This window comes from Eulemur rufifrons, chromosome 26, assembly GCF_041146395.1.
Source record: "Eulemur rufifrons isolate Redbay chromosome 26, OSU_ERuf_1, whole genome shotgun sequence".
Taxonomy (NCBI): domain Eukaryota; kingdom Metazoa; phylum Chordata; class Mammalia; order Primates; family Lemuridae; genus Eulemur; species Eulemur rufifrons.
Genome location: NC_091008.1, coordinates 5,984,548 through 6,008,720, shown reverse-complemented (window position 1 = coordinate 6,008,720; position 24,173 = coordinate 5,984,548). Strand labels below are relative to the sequence as shown.

Sequence of the window (24,173 nt, the reverse complement as noted above, 5' to 3'; positions counted from 1 at the left end):
ACTATGTTGTCATCGTCATCTTGATGCCAAACATTGCGTCCCCAAAGTTGGGCGACACCTGATGAATGTGCTGTGTCTATTGAATCCTCTTAATGAAGTCCCAAGGAAAATATCAATCCCCACGCTAATGACGATAAACGGGCACTGTTCTCACGCAGTGCTCTTGTCCCCAGGGGCACAAACGCTTCACGATTAATTATTTCAGTCACTCTCACGGTAGTCCCAGGAGGCGGGTGGCTGAGTGGTTCCTCTTTAAAAAAAAAAAACAAAAAACATTGGATTTTGTTCTGTTCTACATTCTGTATTCTAGAACTGGGTAGCTACGTTAGAAAGACCACCCATACGTCCACCGGTGAAATGGGGTTTCAAAATCCCAAGCTCCTTGGACACGTGGACACCCGGCAGGAGGACATGGGGAGGCGGAGAGTTCAAGGGCGATCAGCTCATCCCTCGCCTTCCGTTCACAGGACGCCTTCCGTCCTCTCCAGTGACCTTGTGTCATTTCTGCTCTGTCTCTTTGGTTAGACTGCAGGCTCTCTGGCTCAATGTTCAGGGTGGGTGTTTCTAAACCCTGTTAATTCCCCCCCTCACGTCCCTCAGTGCGGGGGCATTTAGGGACACAAGAAACACTTGCAGTGGATGTGTTTGACCCCCGTAATTGCAAACAAATTGCCCGCACCTATTGCCTGTGCCATTTTAACTTTTTTTTCCCTTTTTATTCCATTAAAGAAAGGCTCGGGCCGGGCGCGGTGGCTCACGCCTGTAATCCTAGCACTCTGGGAGGCCGAGGCGGGAGGATCGCTCAAGGTCAGGAGTTCCAGACCAGCCTGAGCAAGAGTGAGACCCCCATCTCTACTAAAAATAGAAAGAAATTAGCTGGACAGCTAAAATATATATAGAAAAAATTAGCCGGGCATGGTGGCGCATGCCTGTAGTCCCAGCTACTCGGGAGGCTGAGGCAGGAGGATCGCTTGAGCCCAGGAATTTGAGGTTGCTGTGAGCGAGGCTGATGCCACGGCACTCTAGCCTGGGCAACAGAGCGAGACTCTGTCTCAAAAAAAAAAAAAGAAAAAGAAAAAAAGAAAGGCTTGACTGTCACCACTTTGAGTTTTCACTCCTCCTCCCTTTTTTCCTGAAGTCACCCTGGAAGGAGCAGCGTTTACAGTGAGGAGGACTGTGCTTACGCTGTGCAGTGTGCTCAGGGTGGGGACTAATTATGAGGTCTGAAAACCTCTCCAGGTGGCCGGGTTGTGCAGCGCGACTAAAATACCGCCTTCCTAAATCGAGAACAGCTGGGGCAGTGTCGCCAGCGGGTATAAAAGAGCTGGCCGTGGTGGCTGCTCAGTGCTGGAAAGAAGTCTTTGCACTCTGGGGCCTGCGGAGCTCCAGCCAAAGGCACCCTGTCCTGCTGGTGTCGTGGTGGGTAAGTGCTCCAAGCTGGTCCTCTGGATGCCACTTTCTGTTGCTTGCTAGACATTGCGGTGGCTGCATTAAAATGCTATCATTCATAGTTACCAATTTGCCAGGCAATTGCAGTACATTGTTTTATCCTTCAAATAACAAATTCTACATGTAACCTAAGAGAGAGATAGCTAAGGTTTTGTGTACCTTTTCACTGTTATTTAGAAGGCTGCCAAGGTTCCTTGTATCTGGTGTGCATCTCTGAATGTAAAAGGATAAACTGAGGCAGGGCCATTTTTAAATATCCGGAATGTGATACTCTTGCATCTGTTCTTGAAAGTAACCACTTTAAAAAGACTTTAGGTTTTTAAGAAGATAGAAACAATCTTTTTTTTTTTTTTTTTTTTTGCACCTCCCCCCCCCCCCAAAAAAAACTGACTATCTTGACAAAGGCAGAAAGTGACAATTATTAAATGCACATAAGCGACTCACCGGAGTTTCTAAAAGACAGTCTTGGGGAGGAGTGATGTGGTCTCTGAGCGGTTTGTGGCTTATTGTGACTTCATAAGAAGCCACAAGTGTGGGGAGAGCGTTTTGTTTTGGAGGCGCAGAGTCGCTGAACACAGTTTTATTTGCTTTTAGGTGAGACAGTAACAGCTTTTGGGGGAAAGAATTGGCTTGGTCTCCTGAAAGCGGCGAGCGTGCAGCACACAGCCGTGCAGAGGGACAGCACGCGGGCGGCCGCCTCCCATGTCGTGCAGCAGGACACCAGGTTCATTGTGACAGTCCCGATGGATCTGGGAAACAGAAGGGTTTGAGACAGTGACATTTCCACAAAGAACAAGGACTTCGCTCTCTCCCTTTTGATCTGAAGGCTGGGGGGCACAATGGATATCATCATAGAGACAGCCAAACTGGAGGACAACATGGAAAATCAAACCAACGAGGCCACCAACACTTACACGGGGCCCGCAGAGCCTGTCGAGGAGGAAAACAAAAATGGCACCGGGAAAGCCAAGACCTTGCCCCCGGGGCTGCGGAAGGGCGCCAAGAAGTACCCGGACTACATCCAGATCGCGATGCCCACCGAGTCGCGGAACAAATTCCCCCTGGAGTGGTGGAAAACTGGCATAGCCTTGGTGTACGCGCTCTTCAACCTGGTCCTCACGACCGTCATGATCACGGTCGTGCACGAGAGGGTCCCTCCCAAGGAGCTCAGCCCTCCGCTCCCCGACAAGTTTTTCGATTACATCGATCGGGTGAAATGGGCATTTTCTGTATCAGAAATAAACGGGATCATATTATTCGGATTATGGCTCACCCAGTGGCTGTTTCTCAGATACAAGTAAGTAGATCTGATACGGTTCTTGGGTTTACCGTTGGCTTGAGTAGACATGTAATTGAGATTCTTTTTCTTTTTTTTTTGAGACAGAGTGTCGCTTTGTTGCCCTGGCTAGAGTGCCGTGGCATCAGCCTAGCTCACAGCAACCTCAAACTCCTGGGCTCAAGCCATCCTCCTGCCTCAGCCTCCCGAGTAGCTGGGACTACAGGCATGTGCCACCATGCCCGGCTAATTTTTTCTATATATATTTTAGTTGGCCAGATAATGTCTTTCTCTTTTTTTAGTAGAGACGGGGTCTCGCTCTTGCTCAGGCTGGTCTTGAACTCCTGACCTCGAGTGATCCACCCGCCTCGGCCTCCCAGAGTGCTAGGATTACAGGCGTGAGCCACCGTGCCCGGCCGAGATTATTTTTCTTGATTTTTCCCCCTAATTCCATCTTACCCAGACTTGGCATGAAAGAGAGCAACAGAAACATGTCCACGTGGAATAAATCCGGTCACTGTTCGCTAAGCGTTTGTTGAGTGACTGTGTGTGAAAGTGGCCAGTGTACAGCAGCCCTGTGGTGGGTGACTCAGAGTTTAGGAATTTAAGGTGCAGTTCCTGATGTCCAGCCACTCAGCGCTGTGGTATTTGTGTGATAAGTCAAGAGGCTTGGAAAGAATAACACTCACTCCGTCATGCGTGTGTTATTTCAGGCTCTTGACAGGCGGGGGAAGGCGGCGGCCAGGAACCCTCTAATTGATTACTCACGATGTGATGACTCTGTCACTTTACAGCCATCAGCCCGCTCGGAGCTCTGCCTCGGTTCACAAGTCCTCACGTTTTACATTTCTCTTCTTTTTGCCTCCTGGCCATCTAGTCGCACGAGGGTTTAAGAAACCGAATTTGGAGCTGGGTCCGTGTGGTTTTGGTTTGAGATTTCTAAAGCACACTTGCCTTCTGATTTCCCCTTGGCACCCAAAGCAGCTTCATGGTTCACTGGCTTCGGCCTCCCGGTTTCAGACCAGTGTAGGAATCAGGAAGTATCAATAATCAGCCACTTCTGCTTGGAAGACACTTAAAAAATTGGACACAGCTCAGACGTGCTTATTTTTGCTTCTCTGTATGAATTCTGACTCTAGTCCCTAAAAACTAAGACCCCTCCATTGCTCTCGTTCACCACTGAACTGTTTTTTCCTGCTAGAATTCTAGAAATTACATCACTGAAGTATGAGCTTGAGTGAAACACTGCCCGAAATCCGGGGCTTTAAAAAGTGTAACGTGCGCTAACTTAATATAACTTGAAAATTCTAAGTCAAATAGGATTTCAGTGTTAATGACATAATATCATTTCTAGAAGAGACAATTTATACAGTATTATTCTTTTACTTCCTTGTTGCTTTGCAATCAGAGGGATTCCATCTATCTTTGCTAAAATGTTCCTCCAATGCAACTTTGCAGTTTTGACAACTTATTTCACAAACTAAAGTCATTCTTAAATACATAACTCTCTTTACATGTTTTTATAATATGTTTCAGTAACAGACTTATTAATTGTCTTTTACTTAGTAGAAGTAAATTGTTTCTGAAATTCGTGGTGATAGCATGCCTTATTAAGCTAAAAGCAGAGAATATATTTGTTGAACTTTAGGGTTTTTCTTTTTAGTGTCTGGAATTGACACTGACTACAAAAGCCTGCTTGGGCCACAGATGTTTGCTTTCTCCTTAACTTGGGGCAAAGCTTTACTCACGTATGCGTGAAAAGAGAAATTTTCCAGGGTCTGGGAAGTAGCTGGTAGAATTTCCATCCAGCTAGCTGTCATTGGCTGCCTCTCCATCACCACCTTAAATTTCTACCATGTCCAAACTCACGGTCACATAGCTGGGCAATATATTTTAATGATACCTGCTGATTCAGCCACAAATCTTTGGCTCTTCTAATTTAGTAAATAGTGGACTAATTCTTATAACCTGTTTTGAACATCCCAGTTGAGTGAGAAATCCTACTTGATTTCTCTCTTAAAAGTACCTTTCAAGGCCGGGCGCGGTGGCTCAGGCCTGTAATCCTAAGCACTCTGGGAGGCCGAGGCGGGAGGATCGCTCGAGGTCAGGAGTTCGAGACCAGCCTGAGCAAGAGCGAGACCCCCGTCTCTACTAAAAAAAAATAGAAAGAAATTATCTGGACAGCTAAAAATACATAGAAAAAATTAGCTGGGCATGGTGGCACATGCCTGTAGTCCCAGCTACTCGGGAGGCTGAGGCAGGAGGATCGCTTGAGCCCAGGAGTTGGAGGTTGCTGTGAGCTAGGCTGACGCCCCGGCACTCTAGCCCGGGCAACAGAGTGAGACTCTGTCTCAAAAAAAAAAAAAAAAAAAAAGAAAAGAAAAAAAGAAAAGTGCCTTTCGAAACTATAGGAAAAAAAAAACATCAGCAGTAATTCTTTTTCTAAATAAGGCTGCACAGCGCATGTTCCTACCTTCTGCGTTGGTTTTCTGTTCTGCACACAGCTGAACTCAGAAGCTGGGATGGATGTAATTGACATATAATAATTTCTGCTCATGGCTTTGCCTGTCTAACAGCGTGGGGCACAGTTGAGAACAGCAGTCTTGTGGAGCCTGGGGTCGAACCAAAGGGCGAATCGGTTCTCACTTAACCAAGGAGAGAGACTCAGCACTGTTTAAGACCTGCTCCTTGGCAGTCCCAGAAAAAGCAAAGCTAGAATAGCAAGCCTTTGAAAAGAAATGTTTTGGGATAAATACTTTCACCTACCAGTCTAAGTGGTGTCCTTGTCTATTTTTTTTTTTTTGACCCCAGAAACCCTGGAATATTCTTAAAATAGCTATTGGACACAGGCCGCTGAAAGTATATATTTATACATAAGCCTTCAAATTAGAAGTCCCAACAGTTACCTGAATTAGACCTCGATTCATGTCAGAACCACAATCTTGGAGAAAACTTCAAAGATTTGCCACATGCTGAAACTGCCTGTTTTTCTAGAAGTCTTTGATCGGTACTAGTTTTGAAAGTTTGAGAGCCCTGAAAATTGGAGACCTAGAGTAATGTATTTGACATTCTAGGGAACTTACAACTAGCAATCCTAGTGAAAAGGATCTCTGGGATTTTTTAAAATTGAGATTGAATAAAGCAAGAGTAAATCAGTTTTTTGTTTTTTTTGTTTTTTTTGAGACAGAGTCTCCCTCTGTTGCCCTGGCTAGAGTGCCATGGTGTCGGCCTAGGTCACAGCAACCTCAGACTCCTGGGCTCAAGCATCCTTTTCCTTGGCCTCCTGAGTAGCTGGGACTACAGGCATGTGTCACCATGCCCGGCTAATTTTTCTATATATATTTTTAGCTGTCCAGATCATTTCTTTCTATTTTTAGTAGAGATGGGGTCTCGTTCTTGCTCAGACTGGTCTCGAACTCCTGAGCTCAAACAATCCTCCCGCCTTGGCCTCCCAGAGTGCTGGGATTACAGGCGTGAGCCACCGCGCCTGGCCAAGAGTAAATCAGTTTACATCTTTGCTACTAAATGTCATTAAATGTATGAGGACTCTTTGGACATCTTAAATCTCAATATAGTCCTAGAGAAAGCAGTTCATGCTCAAGTTGTCAGAATTCCTTTGGATGGTTCCCAAGTAAACCTTGCTTATGTAACTTGGGTTAAATGAGTTGTCACATTTCCCCGTGTGTCCAATTATGTAATGTCACTTTGGTTCATTAGTTAATTCCTCTGTTACTGTAGCTCATTTGTCCTTTGCTGTGTTCTCGAGAGAGGGTTTTATTAATGCGGTGAGTTGACTGAAATGTAGAGAGGTCCATTGAATCCTCCAGCAGAAAGTGACTTTTGGGAAGTGATTATCTAGACTCTTCCTCTGCCTTAGTTAGTTCCCTCACTCCACTCACACTCCTTTTTTTTTTTTTTTTTTTTGAGACAGAGTCTCGCTCTGTGGCCCAGGCTAGAGTGCCGTGGCGTCAGCCTAGCTCACAGCAACCTCAGACTCCTGGGCTCAAGCGATCCTCCTGCCTCAGCCTCCCGAGTAGCTGGGACTACAGGCATGCACCACCATGCCCGGCTAATTTTTTCTCTATATATATATTTTAGCTGTCCAGATAATTTCTGTCTATTTTTAGTAGAGACGGGGGTCTCGCTCTTGCTCAGGCTGGTCTCGAACTCCTGACCTCGAGTGATCCTCCCACCTCAGCCTCCCAGAGTGCTGGGATTACAGGCATGAGCCACCGCGCTCGGCCCACACTCATTTTTTTGGGCCCCAAACCACTCAGATTTATTGCAGTCTGTGACTCTTCATTTCTGCAAACCGTGGCGCCATCTCTCTAAGAGATCAAAGAGACGGGCAGCCTCCAAATAAGCCTCTAAATTCTGTGAAACTGGTTTGTTAGTGACGTTGTGTGTCAATTATTCCTTATCCTGTTAAGCATTGTTTTATTCTGCATTAGGAATCAGAGTAACCGGTGAACTTGTCTTCCCTTTAGGTCAATAGTGGGGCGCAGATTCTTTTTTATCCTGGGGACTTTATACCTGTACCGCTGTATCACGATGTACGTCACTACCCTCCCGGTGCCCGGGATGCACTTCCAGTGTGCCCCGAAGGTAAGCGCTTCTCAGTTACCACGTAGGAGAATCCAGAAAACAGGCACTGCGCACCTACTCGCTAGCGTGCATTCTTCTAGACTCTTCCATACGTGTTAACTGCAATCCAGCACGTTTTCTATTTTTCTTTAGATTTGGAGGGAAGAAATGAAAATGTTTGTGTTTGTGCTAAAAAAATGTATTTTCTGCTAACTGAAAATTACCATGGGGGGTGTTAGACTCCCTGCTTTCTTACCTTCTCGTTTGCTGCTTCTTTAGTGCGTTTGTTCTACAAGGGTCAAGCTTACGTAGCAGGTGGTGTAGCAGCAATCTAAGCTCTCCTGGAGCTTATAGTCCATTGAGGGATGAAAAATGATAAGCAGATTCGTAATTTGTCACATGATGATAAGTCAAGAGATAGTCAGATGAAGAACAACAGGGCTGAGTAAGGTGAAAGGGAGGCTGAGGGTGGGAACTATTTCATACAGAGGTCAGGAAAGACTTTTTTTTTTTTTGAGACAGAGTCTTGCTCTGTTGCCCAGGCTAGAGTGCCGTGGCGTCAGCCTAGCTCACAGCAACCTCAAACTCCTGGGCTCAAGCGATCCTCCTGCCTCAGCCTCCCAAGTAGCTGGGACTACAGGCATGCGCCACCATGCCTGGCTAATTTTTTTCTATATATATTTTTAGTTGGCCGGATCATTTCTTTCTATTTTTAGTAGAGACGGGGTCTCGCTCTTGCTCAGGCTGGTCTCCAACTCCTGAGCTCAAGCGATCCTCCTGCCTTGGCCTCCCAGATGCCAGGATTACAGGCGTGAGCCACCGTGCCCGGCCAGGAAGGACTGCTTTAATCAGAAAACATCTGAGTAGGAGCCAAGATGAGGAATTGATCCACCTGGATGGGATGAGAGCTCCAGGCCACGGCAGGAGCCTAGTCCCGGGGGGCTCGGTGAAGGGTGGGGAGGCCAGTGTGTCCGAGTGGAGCCGTGAAGGGTCAGGGGTGGTGCAGACCACAGAGTCCTTGGGGTCTTGGGTCTACCGTGGGAACGTCAACCTTGGTGTTGGCAGTGGAAGTCCTGAGCGGTTGTTGTTTGACTCCAGATACATTTTGAAGGTGGGACCAACAGGATGTGCTAACAAGTGGGATTTCAGTTTGAGAGAAAGAAGTCAAGGATGACCCCAAAGTTTTTAACAGTTGCAAAGATAGAATGGTCTTTTGCTGAGATATACGGTGCAACGTCTACTGAAACTGTCTTCTTTTTTTTTTTTTTTTTTTTTGAGACAGAGTGTCGCTCTGTTGCCCGGGCTAGAGTGAGTGCCGTGGCGTCAGCCTAGCTCACAGCAACCTCAAACTCCTGGGCTCAAGAGATCCTCCTGTCTCAGCCTCCCGGGTAGCTGGGACTACAGGCATGCACCACCAGGCCCGGCTAATTTTTTCTATATATATTTTTAGCTGTCCATATAATTTCTTTCTATTTTTAGTAGAGACGGGGTCTCGCTGTTGCTCAGGCTGGTCTCAAACTCCTAACCTCTAGCGATCCACCCGCCTCAGCCTCCCAGAGTGCTAGGATTACAGGCGCGAGCCACCGCGCCCGGCTTGAAACTGTCTTAAGCAGGAATTTAAAGTTTCTACAGGTAGAATCAATTCTCGAGAGAGGAGTTAATCATCTTAGACCCCAGGACACCCTGGCTTACAGAATGGAAACTTAAAAGCATGTGCTTTCTGGACAAAGGAATGGAGTCTAGCATCCTATTTTACTGAACACTAAACAGATGTCTGAGCCAAAAGGAAAACAGAGTTGTTCTGAAGAAGTCGACAGTCTCCTTCACCAAATATAGGTGTGGTTTAGAGAAGCTATACTTTTCCAAAGCCATCAAAGCAGAAAGTAGCAGTAATTAAACAGTGCGCATATTGAATTTAAACACTGGCCGATTTTTAGTGGGACTAATTTAAGGGTGTGGGAGGCGTTCAGAAGTATAATAAACCCTTCGAATGGGCCGTTGTGATGTGCTGAGCGGAGAAATGGCCACCGAAAGGCAGGCAGAACCCGTCCCAGTAACAAGCGGCGGATGAGGTTTGCAGGACGAATTGCCGTGATTACAGAAAGGGAGCAAATTAAAGATTGTGCTCCGTGGGAGAGCTGCAATTTTCGGGGACCACATCAGTGAACGTGCGGCCGGCCGACGGAGCTGCAAACACTCATCGTGGAAACGACGGGAACATCCTCACTAATCGCCTCCCGCGCTCAGCTGTCACAGGGCCTCTTCCTGGAGCACACGCAGCCCACGGGTGCCTGCACTGTGTTCGGTAAAACAGACGCAAATCCCTGAGCTTGGACTGGAGGTGACAGGGGTGTCACAGAACAGGAGTCAGAACTGCGACATCAATTTTGTTCCCCTGCTGGCCTTGGGTGCTGCTTAGATCTCAGTGGTTCCGAGGCTATTAGATAATGTCCCCGTCCCCTGTGTGGCCGACTCTCCAGCATGCCCTCTGTGACCACGGCAGTGGCAGGACTTTGCGTGCTCCAGCCAGGCGCTGTGGGAGGGCGTCAGACCTAGTACGAGATGCCCAGGACAGCCGTCACTCGCCAGGTGTCATCGCAGGGCCACTGCAGTGAGACCCTCGGCCGTCACGGTTTCCCAACTGCCTTCTCCCCTATCAACTCTGCGGTTTACTTCAAGTGCTTTGCTTGCAGTTTGCATCAGCTGCTAACCCGAGCTTTGGTTTGCAGGCACAAAATCTGTGTTCCCTAAAGTGTGTTTAGATGACGTTTGGCCCAGTTGTTATGAAAGGATTTATCTTTTCTTTTCTTTTTTTTGAGACAGAGTCTCGCTCTGTTGCCCGAGCTAGAGTGCCGTGGTGTCAGCCTCGCTCACAGCAACCTCAAACTCCTGGGCTCAAGCGATCCTCCTGCCTCAGCCTCCCAAGTAGCTGGGACTACAGGCATGCGCCGCCACGCCCGGCTAATTTTTTTACTATATATATTTTTAGTTTGCCAGATCATTTCTTTCTATTTTTAGTAGAGACGGGGTCTCACTCTTGCTCAGGCTGGTCTCGAACTCCTGACCTCGAGGGATCCTCCCGCCTCGGCCTCCCAGAGTGCTGGGATTACAGGCGTGAGCCACCAGGCCCGGCCGAAATGATTTATCTTTTGAAATGCATTTTGCCACCTACGAGAATGCTTGCCCGGGATGGTGAGATGCCCCTTTCCTGGGAAGGTTCTCTGGGGCTGGTGCTCACGCTCACATTGGCCAGGGATGGCAGAACGGCTCTTCTTAACCGAGGGGACGTGCAGGTGACGAGGTGTCTCGTGTAGCAGCAGGCACGCCGGGCTCCCCAGCACCTGATTTATTGTGTGGGAAGTGGAGTACAAAGGTTATAGTGGGGGAGCCTTTGCAGCCCTGTCTGCTTTGATTTTTTTTTTTTATTTCAGCTTATCATGGGGGTACAAAAGTTCAGGTTATATATATTGCCCATGTACCGCCCATCCCCCCGAGTCAGAGCTTCAAGCGTGTCCATTCCCCAGACAGTGCGCATCGCACTCATCATGTAGGTATGCACCCATCCCATCCCCCCACCCCCTGCTTTGATAGTTTGATTGAGGCTTCTCCTCTTAGGTTTCTACATCTTCAATGCCACGTTCAGTAATGACGTAGAATGGCACCTGAAAATGCAGAGATGAGTAGGAATGAGAGTCTTACGTGGCACGTGCTGGGAGGATTTCAGTGAACTAGAATAGACCTAGAAAAAAAAAATCCATCAAGCCTAACACCCACTGTTCTCCCTCCCTTCCCCAGTTTTCTTTCTACTTTTTTTCTTTCCTTTCTTGGGAGTCTGTTTAGCATTTATACCAGGAATGATCTGATGTCTCAATAACAGTGACAAGGTTGAGGAGTTAAGAACCAAGACAGAAAGAGCAAGAAGAGAGAGTCCTTCCTCTGTTCTCTGAGGCAGATTGAACCAGATGCTAGTAGAAATCTCCATACACCAACACCACTGAAAGGCAGAGCAAAGAATGTGTAACTTATTTCAGCTCCTGGTTTGTTTCTACCTTTGACTGCCTCTAAAGGGACCGATGGCTTTAAGCGTTTCTGCCCATAGAAAATTAGAGTATAGCGTTGGGATGGGTGAAAAAAATGATTCTGGTTTTGAAATGAAGAAGAATGTGTCCTTTTAAAACCGAGAACACAACGGTTGGGCAAAGTGTGTGTACCTTTCAACCTGATCTCAGTGTGGACGGCTGTTTGTACCAACCTCACGACAAATTCCTGAAAGACTGTGGCTTATCTGATAAGGCAGGTGGCATGTGGCAAGAGTCCGATTCTACCTTAGATATCAAGGGCCAGTCCCGATACGTTGTGCAGTTTATAGGGGACCTTTTCTTTCTGGGGCTCCCCGGAGCGAGTCACGTGACTCTGTCTTGAGGCCTCTTGTCGTCCTCAGGATGGATGTTCTCTGCCGTCTAGATCCTGTCTTTCAGGGCAAGATCACCTACGACTGCCTGACGTGTTTGGTTAAGGACGGTCTACTCTTGCCCACACACACCTTTGCCCCCTGGGCCTCCCATGGGCAAGCTCTTGAGGAAGGTGAAGTTTCTTTGAAACCTCTGGTTTCTCGCCCCACCCTTAATCAATCCATTTTATGTCATTTTCTGTGCAGTGCCTTTCGCCCAAGTGACAAGCAGTCATGGTATGTTTGCCCTTTTATAAGGTCACTTGGAATACCAAAAGGCTTTCCAGATCCCTAAGTTTTTTTTCTTTTTTTTTTTTGAGACAGAGTCTCACTCTGTTGCCCAGGCTAGAGTGCCGTGGCGTCAGCCTCGCTCACAGCAACCTCCAACTCCTGGGCTCAAGCATCCTCCTGCCTCAGCCTCCCGAGTAGCTGGGACTACAGGCATGCACCACCATGCCCGGCTACTTTTTTCTCTATATATTTTAGTTGTCCAGCTAATTTCTTTCTATTTTTAGTAGAGACGGGGTCTCGCTCTTGCTCAGGCTGGTCTCAAACTCCTGACCTCGAGCGATCCTCCCGCCTCGGCCTCCCAGAGTGCTAGGATTACAGGCGTGAGCCACCGTGCCCGGCCCATAAGATTTTTTAAATCAGAACATTTTTGAGGCACACCAGAGGGATGTTTTAGGCAAGGAATCTGTCCCCAGTACCTACTTGTCCTGGACGGGATGGTTTTCCACCCGCTGCGGGGACTGCCTTGATCTCTCTACTCCTAGACTCTTCTCCCCGTCTGTCCGTATACACCTCACCCTCCTTCCCCACCATGCATCCACCTGGACAAGACCCTCCCCTGTCTTCACCTCCAAACAGTCCAACCAATCACTAGCACGGCTGGGCTGGCCACGCTTCCGGGGCCAGTGGCCCGGAAGAATCATCCATGGAGTATGAAATACAGCACGTCGTACACCCGTCCTCCCAGGTCCCAAATGCGTAGTCGGTCCTGGGCTTGCTGTCTGTCTGCTTCTGTGTATACGATTACGTGCTCTTTTCTCATTCTGTTTGCTTCGTGCTAGATTGATCTGGACCCTCCATCCAGCCCCCAACATCTCACCGTTCCAATTTGCTACGCCTGCTGTTCGTTTTGACCAACTCCTTTCTGCCTGATTAAATTTTAACGGGCATAGACGTGTGACCATGGCCTCAGCTCCGGCCCCAGCCCCGTGCTGTTCCTCATACCTTCACAGTGACGTCAAGGGGCTTCTGTACCCTGATCCGAGAGGCTCCCCTGACTTGCTAAGCACGCAGGTTATTTCTTTGGGGGGTGTTTTTCTTGATCAAAGCTACTCATTTTTAAGCTACCAATATATCCCTAATGCATCATTTTCAAACCTTTTTAAATTATTTACTGAGTTGCAGCTCCTTTTTTTAACTGTAACTGTTTTGAGCAGATATTAATACAGCCATATGTACACTTTAAGCTGCCTACTGAGTACAAGGTAGGATATTTGCAATGTGAGGAACAGCTGCATCAGATATTCACCGTCAGAACCCTCCCTTCCCCTGCAGAAAGGAAAGAAAGTAGCTTTGGTCTGCTTTTTAAGCACATTGCTGTGGTGAAGTCATTGGTTATTAATATTTTTTAAAAGCTTTGCCCAAGGACACGCCACCACCAAGACATATTATTAGTAACATATTGAATAATTTAAAACGTGTCAGTAAAATTTGCCAATACAATGTATAAAACCCAATTCGAGGCCGGGCGCGGTGGCTCACGCCTGTCATCCTAGCACTCTGGGAGGCTGAGGCGGGAGGATCGCTCGAGGTCAGGAGTTTGAGACCAGCCTGAGCAAGAGCGAGACCCTGTCTCTACTAAAAATAGAAAGAAACTATCTGGCCAACTAAAAATATATCTAGAAAAAATTAGCCGGTCATGGTGACACATGCCTGTAGTCCCAGCTACTCGGGAGGCTGAGGCAGGAGGATCGCTTGAGCCCAGGAGTTTGAGGTTACTGTGAGCGAGGCTGATGCCATGGCACTCTAGCCTGGACAACAGAGTAAGACTCTGTCTCAAAAAAAAAAAAACAAAAAACACCCCAATTTGAGAAACTTCTCCTTGGATCCTTTTTGACTTTTTTTGGTTACAGAGAAAAAAAAAAACAAATCACACAACCCGGTGACCCAAGACTCACACAAGTAGGCTGAACCCTGATTTTTATCAGCTTGTAAATTTTCTTCTGAATCTTCTCCTGTCCCGCAGCTCAACGGAGACTCTCAGGCAAAAATACAGCGGATTCTGCGGTTGATCTCTGGGGGCGGATTGTCCATCACTGGCTCACACAGCTTGTGCGGAGATTTCCTCTTCAGCGGCCACACGGTCTTGCTGACGCTTACATATTTGTTCATCAAAGAATGTGAGTAATGGCTCATTCCCCCTGAACCGATTGCCGTAGACACAGGGATCCCGAGACCCTGAAACCGATGGGACCCTTATTCCACTGGATCAGTGGAGAGAAACCAATAGGTGTATTTTCAGCTGTTTTCAACACTTATGTGATTTGAACCCTGAAAGCTTAAACACCTGGCCCTGGCTTCTCTCTGGCACCTAACCCGCCTCCAAAACACCTCTTTCCTTGGGTTGTACTTCCTTTTTTTTTAGACAGAGTCTCGCTCTGTTGCCCGGGCTAGAGTGCCGTGGCGTCAGCCTAGTTCACAGCAACCTCAAACTCCTGGGCTCAAGCGATCCTCCTGCCTCAGCCTCCCGAGTAGCTGGGACCACAGGCATGCGTCACCATGCCTGGCTAACTTTTCTATATATTTTTTGCTGTCCATGTAATTTCTTTCTATTTTTAGTAGAGACGGGGTCTCGCTCTTGCTCAGGCTGGTCTCGAACTCCTGACCTCGAGCGATCCTCCCCTCCTTGGCCTCCCAGAGTGCTAGGATTATAGGCGTGAGCCACCGCACCCGGCCTTGGGTTGTACGTCTTAAGGCACGAAAAGCTATCTTAATATTGGAACTAAAAAAAATCGTTAAGTTTCTTGCGAAAAAGGATTGGTACATTTTAAAGCCCAATGTAAATGACCTTTGAATTACTTGTATGACACTTCCATTCTGTCACTCCAAATAAGTCAGTTAATGTCTTTCTCTTTTGAAAACATTTCCTTGTCCCACTGTATTCGAATTTTGTCATTTTTCCAGCCAGCTTCTATGCTTTGATATAGGCATCGTCAGGGAACATTTTCCCAATACTGATCATTTTCTTCTCAAGAAGACACATGGAGGCAAAGAGAGGAAAAAGTTTTCCCATGTTTATAGACTCGGTTCCCACTATACAAAAATCCTTGGGTTTTCCCATAGCTTTTATGGCCAAAATAATGTCTTATTCGTTGTAGAGTTATATTTGGTTTCAAATGCCCGGTAGATCACCTTTTTATAGATTTCTGAGGTTTTGTACATTTAGGCCCATTATCTCAAAATCCTTTCAGAATAATAATGTGGCTGCTTTTATCTTTGCAAAGCTGGTCAGTGTTTCCCTTCCTCTTTAGTTCCAAGTTACCCCCGGCCAGTGTTTTGCAGAGATTTAGCTCAAGTCCCTTCTCTTGGCATGTTAAAAGGGAGGTCTTTGGCCGGAGACTAGCAGAACGTGGCCTCCCCTCCCCAGCCTCCTGCTCGGGCCTCCTCCCTCGGCCCCTCGTTAATCCCGATGGGCTTAGCCGGACCGCACGGCAGTGTGGACAGCAAGAGCAGCCTTCCAGGATTGCAGAAGTGGATTGCTGCCTTGTAGACTGCGCGCAGGTTTAGGTTTAAGTTCTGCTTTCAGGGCAGTGTGACAACAGAATTGAGGTTCTCTGTAATAGACAAAGCCCATGTTTTTGTGAGGACTGTAGTTTCTGTGTTGTGTCCTTTGTAGATTTCATGTACAGACTTATAGCAGGGAGAGTAGCGTGTCCAGCGCGGGGCCGTCGTCATACTTAATTGAAGGGGTCTTTCGTTTTATTTCTACTCTCACACTCACGGGGGGCTCGGGGGCGGGGAGGCCTAGATCTGTCTCTGCACCGTCATCAGAGGGTGGTCTCTTCCTTGAATTTAGTCATTACACTTCTTTTCTTTCCTTTTTGAGACAGAGTCTCGCTCTGTTGCCCGGGCTAGAGTGAGTGCCGTGGCATCAGCCTCGCTCACAGCAACCTCCAACTCCTGAGCTTGAGCGATCCTCCTGCCTCAGCCTCCCGAGTAGCTGGGACTACAGGCATGCGCCACCACGCCCGGCTAATTTTTTTCTATATATATTTTTAGCTGTCCAGATCATTTCTTTCTATTTTTAGTAGAGACGGAGTCTTGCTCTTGCTCAGGCTGGTCTCGAACTCCTGACCTCCAGCGATCCTCCCACCTCGGCCTCCCAGAGTGCTGGGATTACAGGCGTGAGCCACCGTGCCCGGCCTAGTCATTACATTTCTAATATCTAGTTACCGGTTCTAGGTGGTGGGTGGAATGATGCGTATGGTTTATAGTTCTCACTTTTGCCAAGGCAAGTTCCATCTGTCTGTAAGATCAGTCATTTTCTAGTGCTGAGGGATACATTTGAGTTGTAGGATCTTCCCGCTAATCTGAGGCTCACAAGAACCATATGGAAAAGGATGGGGATGAGGGCGAGGGGGGAGTTGCATGTCAGAGAGAAGGTTCTCGTAGGTTGAAAACCACAGAAGTAATGAAGGGAAAACACCGAGGGGAGGGGGCTGCGAGTCAGCTTTCTAAATACCTGGAGACTAACAGACATTGACGATAATGGCAAATAGGCATAATGCTTGCTCTGGCTCAGGGACTGTTCTAAGCCCTTGGTGCAAATTAACTCATTTAATCCTTGCAGCCCACCCACGAGGGGAGGGTCCTATTTTTCCGATAGGGAAATTGGAATATAGAGAAGATGTCTTGCTACAGACCACAGCGAGTATTTGGAGAGTCAAGGATTCAGATTTTAGCAGCCTAAACCAGAGACTATGCCCCCAATTTCTCACCTCTTATTAGAATGTTACTTTAGTGAAGGCCACTCAGTAACTAGAGATCTTTTTTTTCCCAAGACATGCTTCTGCTTTCAGGTTTTTAAAACTGTGTAAGTTTACATAGAGCATGGGAAGAATTACATTCCAGTTTTTTCCAATTTTTGGTGAGAAATATTTTTTTTCTTTCTTTCTTTTTTTTTTTCCCCCCCTTTGGGTCTTCCGGTGAGGACAGGAAAACCCGTTAGACAGATTCTAAAGGAGCTGTAATGCTATTTTTGGTAAGAAATAAAATGGCAAATCTGTAACACTTAATCCAAACTCAATTGTGCATCAACAGGGCATTCTGTGTTTATGTCTGTTTCCTGTGTAATTAGGAAAAGTGATTATCTTCTAAATTATACTGTGTGTTCTGAGTAAGCCGCGGTTCTAGTGGTTTCTTTGAAAAGTTTCCTTCCAGAATGAGAGGCATCATTTATCTATTTTTTGCTTTCCTGCCTTTTGATCAGTTTGGACTCGATTGCTCCATTGTCATGAGTGGATTTACATTCAGTTGTGGGAACATATAAAAATGTGGGAGAAAATTTGGGTTAGAAAAAGAGACTTTATACAGCTGTGCAAATATTACCAGTAAGGCCTCGGTTCCTTATAAGATTATCCTGGAGAGGCTGGGCGCGGTGGCTCACGCCTGTCATCCCAGCACTCTGGGAGGCCGAGGCGGGAGGATCGCTCGAGGTCAGGAGTTCGAGACCAGCCTGAGCAAGAGCGAGACCCCGTTTCTCGCTCTTGCTGTGAGCTAGGCTGACACCACGGCACTCTAGCCTGGACAACAGAGCGAGACTCTGTCTCAAAAAAAAAAAAAAAATTCTCCTGGAGAAATCAGCCTTAGCTGTTAGTACCAAATGTCTGGCTAGTTAAGAACAGCTTTTTAAATTTTTTATTTTAATTTTTATTTACTCTGCCACCATACCAAGTCCATTATTCAGTACCAACTAGGGCCAAGTTAATGAAGTTAATTTGTACTGGTGTCATCGTCTTTTATTTTTTTAGCTCATTGTTATCTTCACAGGAAAGCGAGAGAGCAAACAGGATCACCGTTTGGCCATTTCTGCTTCAATATGGTTTATGTTAAATCTTTTTCCTGGGGTCAGCGGTGTTCCCAGTTAATGAGCGGGGGTCGCACTGGGGTCGTGTACAGGAAACACATGTTCACCAGAAAGCACCGCTAGGGTTTCCAGCCATTCCCGAAACCTCACTTTCAGTCCCACGAGTAGTAAAATGATCACTCAGGCCGCCACCTTACTCCTTACCTATTTCAGCTTTGCTTTTTATGAATAAACAGATACAAAATAGTGCTGGTTTGGGCAAACATCTAGAACGTTTACAGTAAACACCGGGTGAACTTACGAGCAAGGAGGCGGGGTTGGTGTGAGCCCCCAGTGAGGGCGGAATGGGGTCTGCAGTGGGGAGGATGCATATTCAGCGAGACCTCCAGATTTCTAAATGTCAAGGTCAATTTTCATGTTCTGAGCCCAACAGAACAGTGGTGGGGGCTGCAAGAGTGAGGCCCCTCCCAGCATGAAAGCTCTGGGATCCCCTACGTTATCCACCAGGAAATTAGTGGCGAGGTGAAGCAATTGAGACGTCATGAGGACCACATCCAAACCTAGACAATCAGATTTGCAAATGCAAATTCAAGTTCATTTTCTTACTGTTTCACTTGGGACCAACAGAGCAGTAACAGCTATTTTACAAAAAATGTATTCTTTTATTTGAATGATACCTGATTTGATGTTTCATCTAAAGCTCTAGAAATAGGTATCTTTGCTAGTCAGCCTTTCTTCTGCACTTGAAAGTAAATATCGCTGTGAATGTAAACACAGTCAGATATGAAGTTATTGTGTTATTATTATATTATTAACTTGTGAACTCATAAAGCTTTAAAATAGGGGAAAAAAAAAAAAAAGCAAAGCCCAGCTGGCCAAGTTATTAGAGGTGAACCCTGATGGCAGCTCTACCTGTCCTTAACGTTTGTGTGGGGTGGCTTTGTGGTGTGTGAGCGCGTTCAGCCCGGTGAGTGCTGTAGCTCTGTCTCCCCGCTGAGCAGCGATTCCAATGACTGAGCTTCCCAGTGGACATGCAAGGAAAGCTAAAAGTCTGTAAGTGAACGGGCACGGATCCCAAGCTCGACCCAGGCGGTGGTTTATGGTCGCCCTTGGCAATAACAGTGCAAAACGGCTGAGAATCACAGTACTGCTGGCCACGGTGCCATTTCCTCCTCCCCCACCCTACACACCTGGAAGAATTGATGCAAATGGAAGACCTGAAATGACTCCTGCTTTCTCATTTTTCCCCTTCTTTTCATCAACAACTGCCTTTTCCTTCCTTCTTTCCTTTTTTTTTTTTTGAGACAGAGTCTCTCTCTGTTGCCCAGGCTAGAGTGAGTGCCGTGGCATCAGCCTAGCTCACAGCAACCTCAAACTCCTGGGCTTAAGCGATCCTACTGCCTCAGCCTCCCGAGTAGCTGGGACTACAGGCATGCGCCACCATGCCCGGCTCATTTTTTCTCTATATATTTTAGTTGTCCAGATCATTTCTTTCTATTTTTAGTAGAGATGAGGTCTCGCTCTTGCTCAGGCTGGTCTCGAACTCCTGACCTCGAGCGATCCTCCCGCCTCGGCCTCTCAGAGTGCTGGGATGACAGGCGTGAGCCACCGCGCCCGGCCCTGCTGCCTTTTCTCTTGATCCGTCCTGTTTTTCTTTCCAGTGGGGTCCCTGATGTGAGCCGGCATAAGCCAATCCCAGCCAAGCTCAAAAGAAACAATTCCGTTCTCGTCCTTATCACTCAGCTTATCAGCAGTGGGCGAGACCTCAACTGCCTACTGTCCCCAAACTCCCCAGCGAGTGACAATGAGACCCGCTGCCAGGGGCCTCTTCCTGCTCCTACCGGAGCAAAGCCCGGGCACTTCCTAATGTCTCATTGTAGGTCCCCAGTTTTCTTCTGGTGACTTCCTGATTCTAGATTATTCCACTTAAGGTCACGAGGACAGACTGCGATCGTGAAGTTCCTCCCTGGGATTCTGATTAACGCTGTCATTCTTCCGCCGTGCAGACTCGCCTCGTCACTTCTGGTGGTACCACCTGACCTGCTGGCTGCTGAGCGCGGCCGGCATCGTGTGCATCCTGGTGGCCCACGAGCACTACACCGTCGACGTGGTCATCGCCTACTACATCACGACACGGCTGTTCTGGTGGTACCACTCGATGGCCAACGAAAAGGTGAGCGCGGCGAAGACCCTCGGATGATCTCGTTTCTTTAGATGCACTTGGCCCTTTTCACGCAGGGGGGTTTGGCCGAGCTTAGTGGGAGTGACTGCCGTTGCCCCCAAAGGTGTGGTTTCCGTCCGTTCACTTAAACTCCTACCCATTACTGCTTCTTTTTTTTTTTTTTTTTTTTTTTTTGAGACAGAGTCTCACTCTGTTGCCCAGGCTAGAGTGCCATGGAGTCAGCCTAGCTCACAGCAACCTCCAACTCCTGGGCTCAAGCGATCCTCCTGCCTCAGCCTCCCGAGTAGCTGGGACTACAGGCATGCGCCACCATGCCCGGCTAATTTTTCTATATATATTTTTAGCTGTCCATATAATTTCTGTCTATTTTTAGTAGAGATGGGGTCTCGCTCTTGCTCAGGCTGGTCTCGAACTCCTGAGCTCAAACGATCCGCCCACCTCGGCCTCCCAGAGTGCTAGGATTACAGGCGTGAGCCACCGCGCCCGGCCTTGCTTCTTAAAATAAAGTAAAATAAAGAACTTCGAAGACATAAGTGCCACTTAAGGATAAAGAATGCCATAAAATCATAGAGCACTGTTTTACTAATTCAATCAGTTTATAGTAGCATTGAAGATACATGTGCTAAATTAAAGTCTAGAAACCAGCATTTGTGGCTTTGGGGTACTAAAAAAAAAAAAGTCTGGGAACCTACCCTGTAGAAGCATCATAGTGCAGCGAGGTAAGACATGGTCCCTGCCCTCAAAGGACTTAAATTAATTTTCAGGAAAAGATGGCAGTGACTTTTAAAAATCAGACAAAATAAATAGCTTGTGCATTACTGGACTTGGTACACCTTTTGGTGATAGATACAGTGCTCTTTGGCTTCCTTCTTATACTTTCTTATTTGTGTCTGCTTCTTTCTGTTTCCAGATGACCTTTTCTTTCTCCTCCCATTCATTCTTAAAGAGCTAGTTCAAATGCCACCTCTTCCGGGAAGCCTTCCCTAACTCCTGTTCTTTTCCTCTGGTCTCAGGATAGAATTATTCCTTGCCTTCTCTGTGTTTCCCTGGCCTTGGCATGTGTCTTTGGTGTAACAGAGTTAATCCATGTCCCATGACTGATTTATCTGTGAATGAGTTGCCATGTTGTCTAGTGCATGTGGTGTTTAGAGAATTTGTGAGTGATTAAAATATGTCATTGCCAAAGGATCTGCATCCAACTCTTGGTGCCCACTAATAAATGCCCTTTCTTTTTTTTTAATTTTTTTATTTTTGAGAAAGAGTCTCGTTCTGTTGCCCAGACTAGAATGCCGTGGCGTCAGCCTAGCTCACAGCAACCTCAGACTCCTGGGCTCAAGCGATCCTCCTGCCTCAGCCTCCCGAGTAGCTGGGACTACAGGCATGCAACACCAGGCTCGGCTAATTTTTTCTGTATATATTTTTAGCTGTCCAGATCATTTCTTTCTATTTTTAGTAGAGATGGGGTCTGGCTCTTGCTCAGGCTGGTCTCGAACTCCTGCCCTCGAGTGATCCTCCCACCTCGGCCTCCCAGAGTGCTGGGATTACAGGCGTGAGCCACTGCGCCTGGCCAATAAATGCCCTTTCTAAGGATAAATTTTCTTTCTCTTTGTAGCTGTGTTTCCTACTTTTTAGTCTCCTATTCCCATCTTCCTTATTTCCATCTAGATGTCTGCTGACACCACTGAACTGAAATTTTTATGTTTCCTCTTAAATATGTTCAAGCTTCCGAGCTCTCCTTTCCCTCTTCTGACTCGCTTGGCCCCTAGATCTGCCCACTCACACCTGCTGACAATGATCCCTCCTGAGTCATCCTCACACCCCTTCCCCGAGTCCCTGTTCTTCCTGGCATTGCAGGCAGAAAGGGAAGGGCACCCGTGTGTGCTGGGGGACGTGTCATGCGGAGTCAGGGAAAGGGCACGAGGTTGGTGACAGCCGCCTGATCACAGTTCTGCTCACCCTGTTCAGTTACAGCCAATGACAATTGAATTCAGGTGCAAATGAAGAAAGAGGTATCTCATTTTATTTATTTATTTTTTTCCTACCTTTTACAGAACTTGAAGGTCTCTTCACAGACTAATTTCTTGTCTCGGGCCTGGTGGTTCCCCATCTTTTACTTTTTCGAGAAGAACGTACAAGGCTCAATTCCTTGCTGCTTCTCCTGGCCCCTGTCTTGGCCTCCCGGCTGCTTCAAATCATCGTGCAAAAAGTATTCGCGGGTGCAGAAGATCGGGGAGGATAACGAGAAATCTACCTGAGAAGCAGGACAGAGGCATCAGCTCTTCCACCAAAAGAGTTAACGCTACAACCAAAGGTATTGTCTTGTTCCTTTATTTAATTTTAGGAGAACTGACTGGCGAATGAAGAAGTGGACCAAATTTTGTGTCAAGGATTAGAAAGATGAACAAAGTATTGCCCTTTGACCGGCTTTTGTTTTTATTCATCCCGACAAAGAAATACTCTCCCGCAGCTCTTCCTCCGTGGGTGACAAGCCTTCCAGCCGGGATGTGACCGAGGAGCTTGTTGAAGGTGCCAAAGAACATGCTACTCCTTTCTCGATTCCTTCTCCACTCCGACCTTCTCTTAAAGAAATGTTTTCAGGATTTTTTTTCCTTCCGAGGTCAGAAGAATTTGTTAATGTTTTCAATAAAATATCTGGATGTGTCCAGCCGCTGTGTAAACGGAATGACGTGATGTTGACAATGACCTGATTGGGCTTAGAGAGGGCAGACCCAGGGGTCGTAGGTCAAGTTCGGTGAATCTTGTTTCTGCCCCGTTGCAGGGAAGGCCGGGGCCGGGGCCGGGGCTGGGGACGTGCACGGCGGCTGCCACCTGATGCACTGTGTGTCACTTTTACTTGTTTTGGTTTTAACTGATAATTTATTTTATTTTATTTGGAGACAGAGTCTCGCTCTGTTGTCCAGGCTAGAGTGCCGTGGCGTCAGCCTAGCTCACAGCAACCTCCAACTCCTGGGCTCAAGCGATCCTCCTGCCTCAGCCTCCCGAGTAGCTGGGACTACAGGCATGCGCCACCATGCCCGGCTAATTTTTTCTACATATTTTTAGCTGTCTATATAATTTCTTTCTATTTTTAGTAGAGACGGGGTCTCGCTCTTGCTCAGGCTGGTCTCGAACTCCTGACCTCGAGCGATCCTCCCGCCTCGGCCTCCCAGAGTGCTAGGATGACAGGTGTGAGCCACCGTGCCTGGCCTAATAATTTTATTTTAAAAAACAAAGGTGATCCAAGTAAATAAGAAAGTATTTGGCATGCCTCATGGATTTTACATATGCGTAAAATATTTTGCTTTAAAATGACAGATATCCAGGAAACACGTGGCTATTTCTGCTAATAGGTGGGTCTTGTATACACACTAAGATGCTGTCTGCCTGGGACATTTGGATCTGGTACCCCCGGGGCAGCCACCTGTCTGAGCACAGGATGAGACGTGGGTGTCACCCGATGCCCACGCGACCTGGGAACAAGCCTGTCTCCCTTCCCGGTCGGGCTCCTCATTGGAACTCAGACCTACATTTGGTCACATTTCGTTGAAGACGCTTGCTTCCTAGTTTTAGTGTGCTTTATGGAAAAACCAAGGTGGAGCCCAAGAGTTTAATGTATGCTCGTCTTTTAGCCAGGAACGCAGTCGCTCATAAACTGGTCCTAAGACATCTACCACAATTGAATGATTTCACTTTTACGCTGGGAAAATTGTAACATGGTGCTTCACTATAATACACTGTTGGACTCAGTGCGTTAGTTACAGCTACACAGTCGCGGGGGAGGATGATTGTTTCTAAATTTCTTTGAGGTGATGCAGAAGAGATGGATTTAAAAAAAAAAAAATCTGGTAAGATTTAATGCTATCAGATTTAGTGCACTATTGAATGCTGTTGAATCTTTTGGCTAATTCTTGGCTTCATTTCTTAACTACTTGAAGGTTAGTTTGCAAGACTGCTATAATAGTAACCTTAGAGACAGTGTTAAGGTTACAAAATCATCAACACTAGGGCAGAGGGCGGAGGTACCCAGGGGGTGGAGGAGACTATTAGGTTTATGCTGAAGGAGAAATTTTCCCTTCACTTAGAATGGAAAACATCCCGAAATTTATTGTTACAGTCAGCTTTGACTATGCAAAATTGA

At 47.0% G+C, this 24,173-nt stretch overlaps 1 protein-coding gene and 1 non-coding gene across 2 annotated transcripts; one reads left to right on the top strand and one right to left on the bottom strand.

Annotated features, from left to right (window-relative positions):
* Positions 1 to 2,193: 2,193 nt before the first annotated feature.
* Positions 2,194 to 22,832, top strand: SGMS2 (sphingomyelin synthase 2). The gene is made up of 5 exons (XM_069459054.1): positions 2,194 to 2,746; positions 7,213 to 7,330; positions 14,014 to 14,167; positions 19,860 to 20,026; positions 22,087 to 22,832. The coding sequence occupies exons 1-5, from the start codon at positions 2,289 to 2,291 to the stop codon at positions 22,288 to 22,290; spliced, it is 1,101 nt and encodes a 366-aa protein (XP_069315155.1). The 5' UTR covers positions 2,194 to 2,288; the 3' UTR covers positions 22,291 to 22,832.
* On the bottom strand, positions 16,961 to 17,022 carry LOC138375537 (U7 small nuclear RNA). Its single transcript, XR_011231529.1, has one exon. It is a non-coding gene; the product is annotated as a U7 small nuclear RNA (small nuclear RNA).
* Positions 22,833 to 24,173: the final 1,341 nt, after the last annotated feature.

Coding starts and splice junctions, on each gene's coding strand:
- SGMS2 (XM_069459054.1), top strand. CDS start 2,289: ATGGATATCATCATAGAGACAGCCAAACTGGAGGACAACATGGAAAAT. Junction 2,747..7,212: donor TGGCTGTTTCTCAGATACAA/GTAAGTAGATCT, acceptor TCTTCCCTTTAG/GTCAATAGTGGGGCGCAGAT. Junction 7,331..14,013: donor ACTTCCAGTGTGCCCCGAAG/GTAAGCGCTTCT, acceptor CCTGTCCCGCAG/CTCAACGGAGACTCTCAGGC.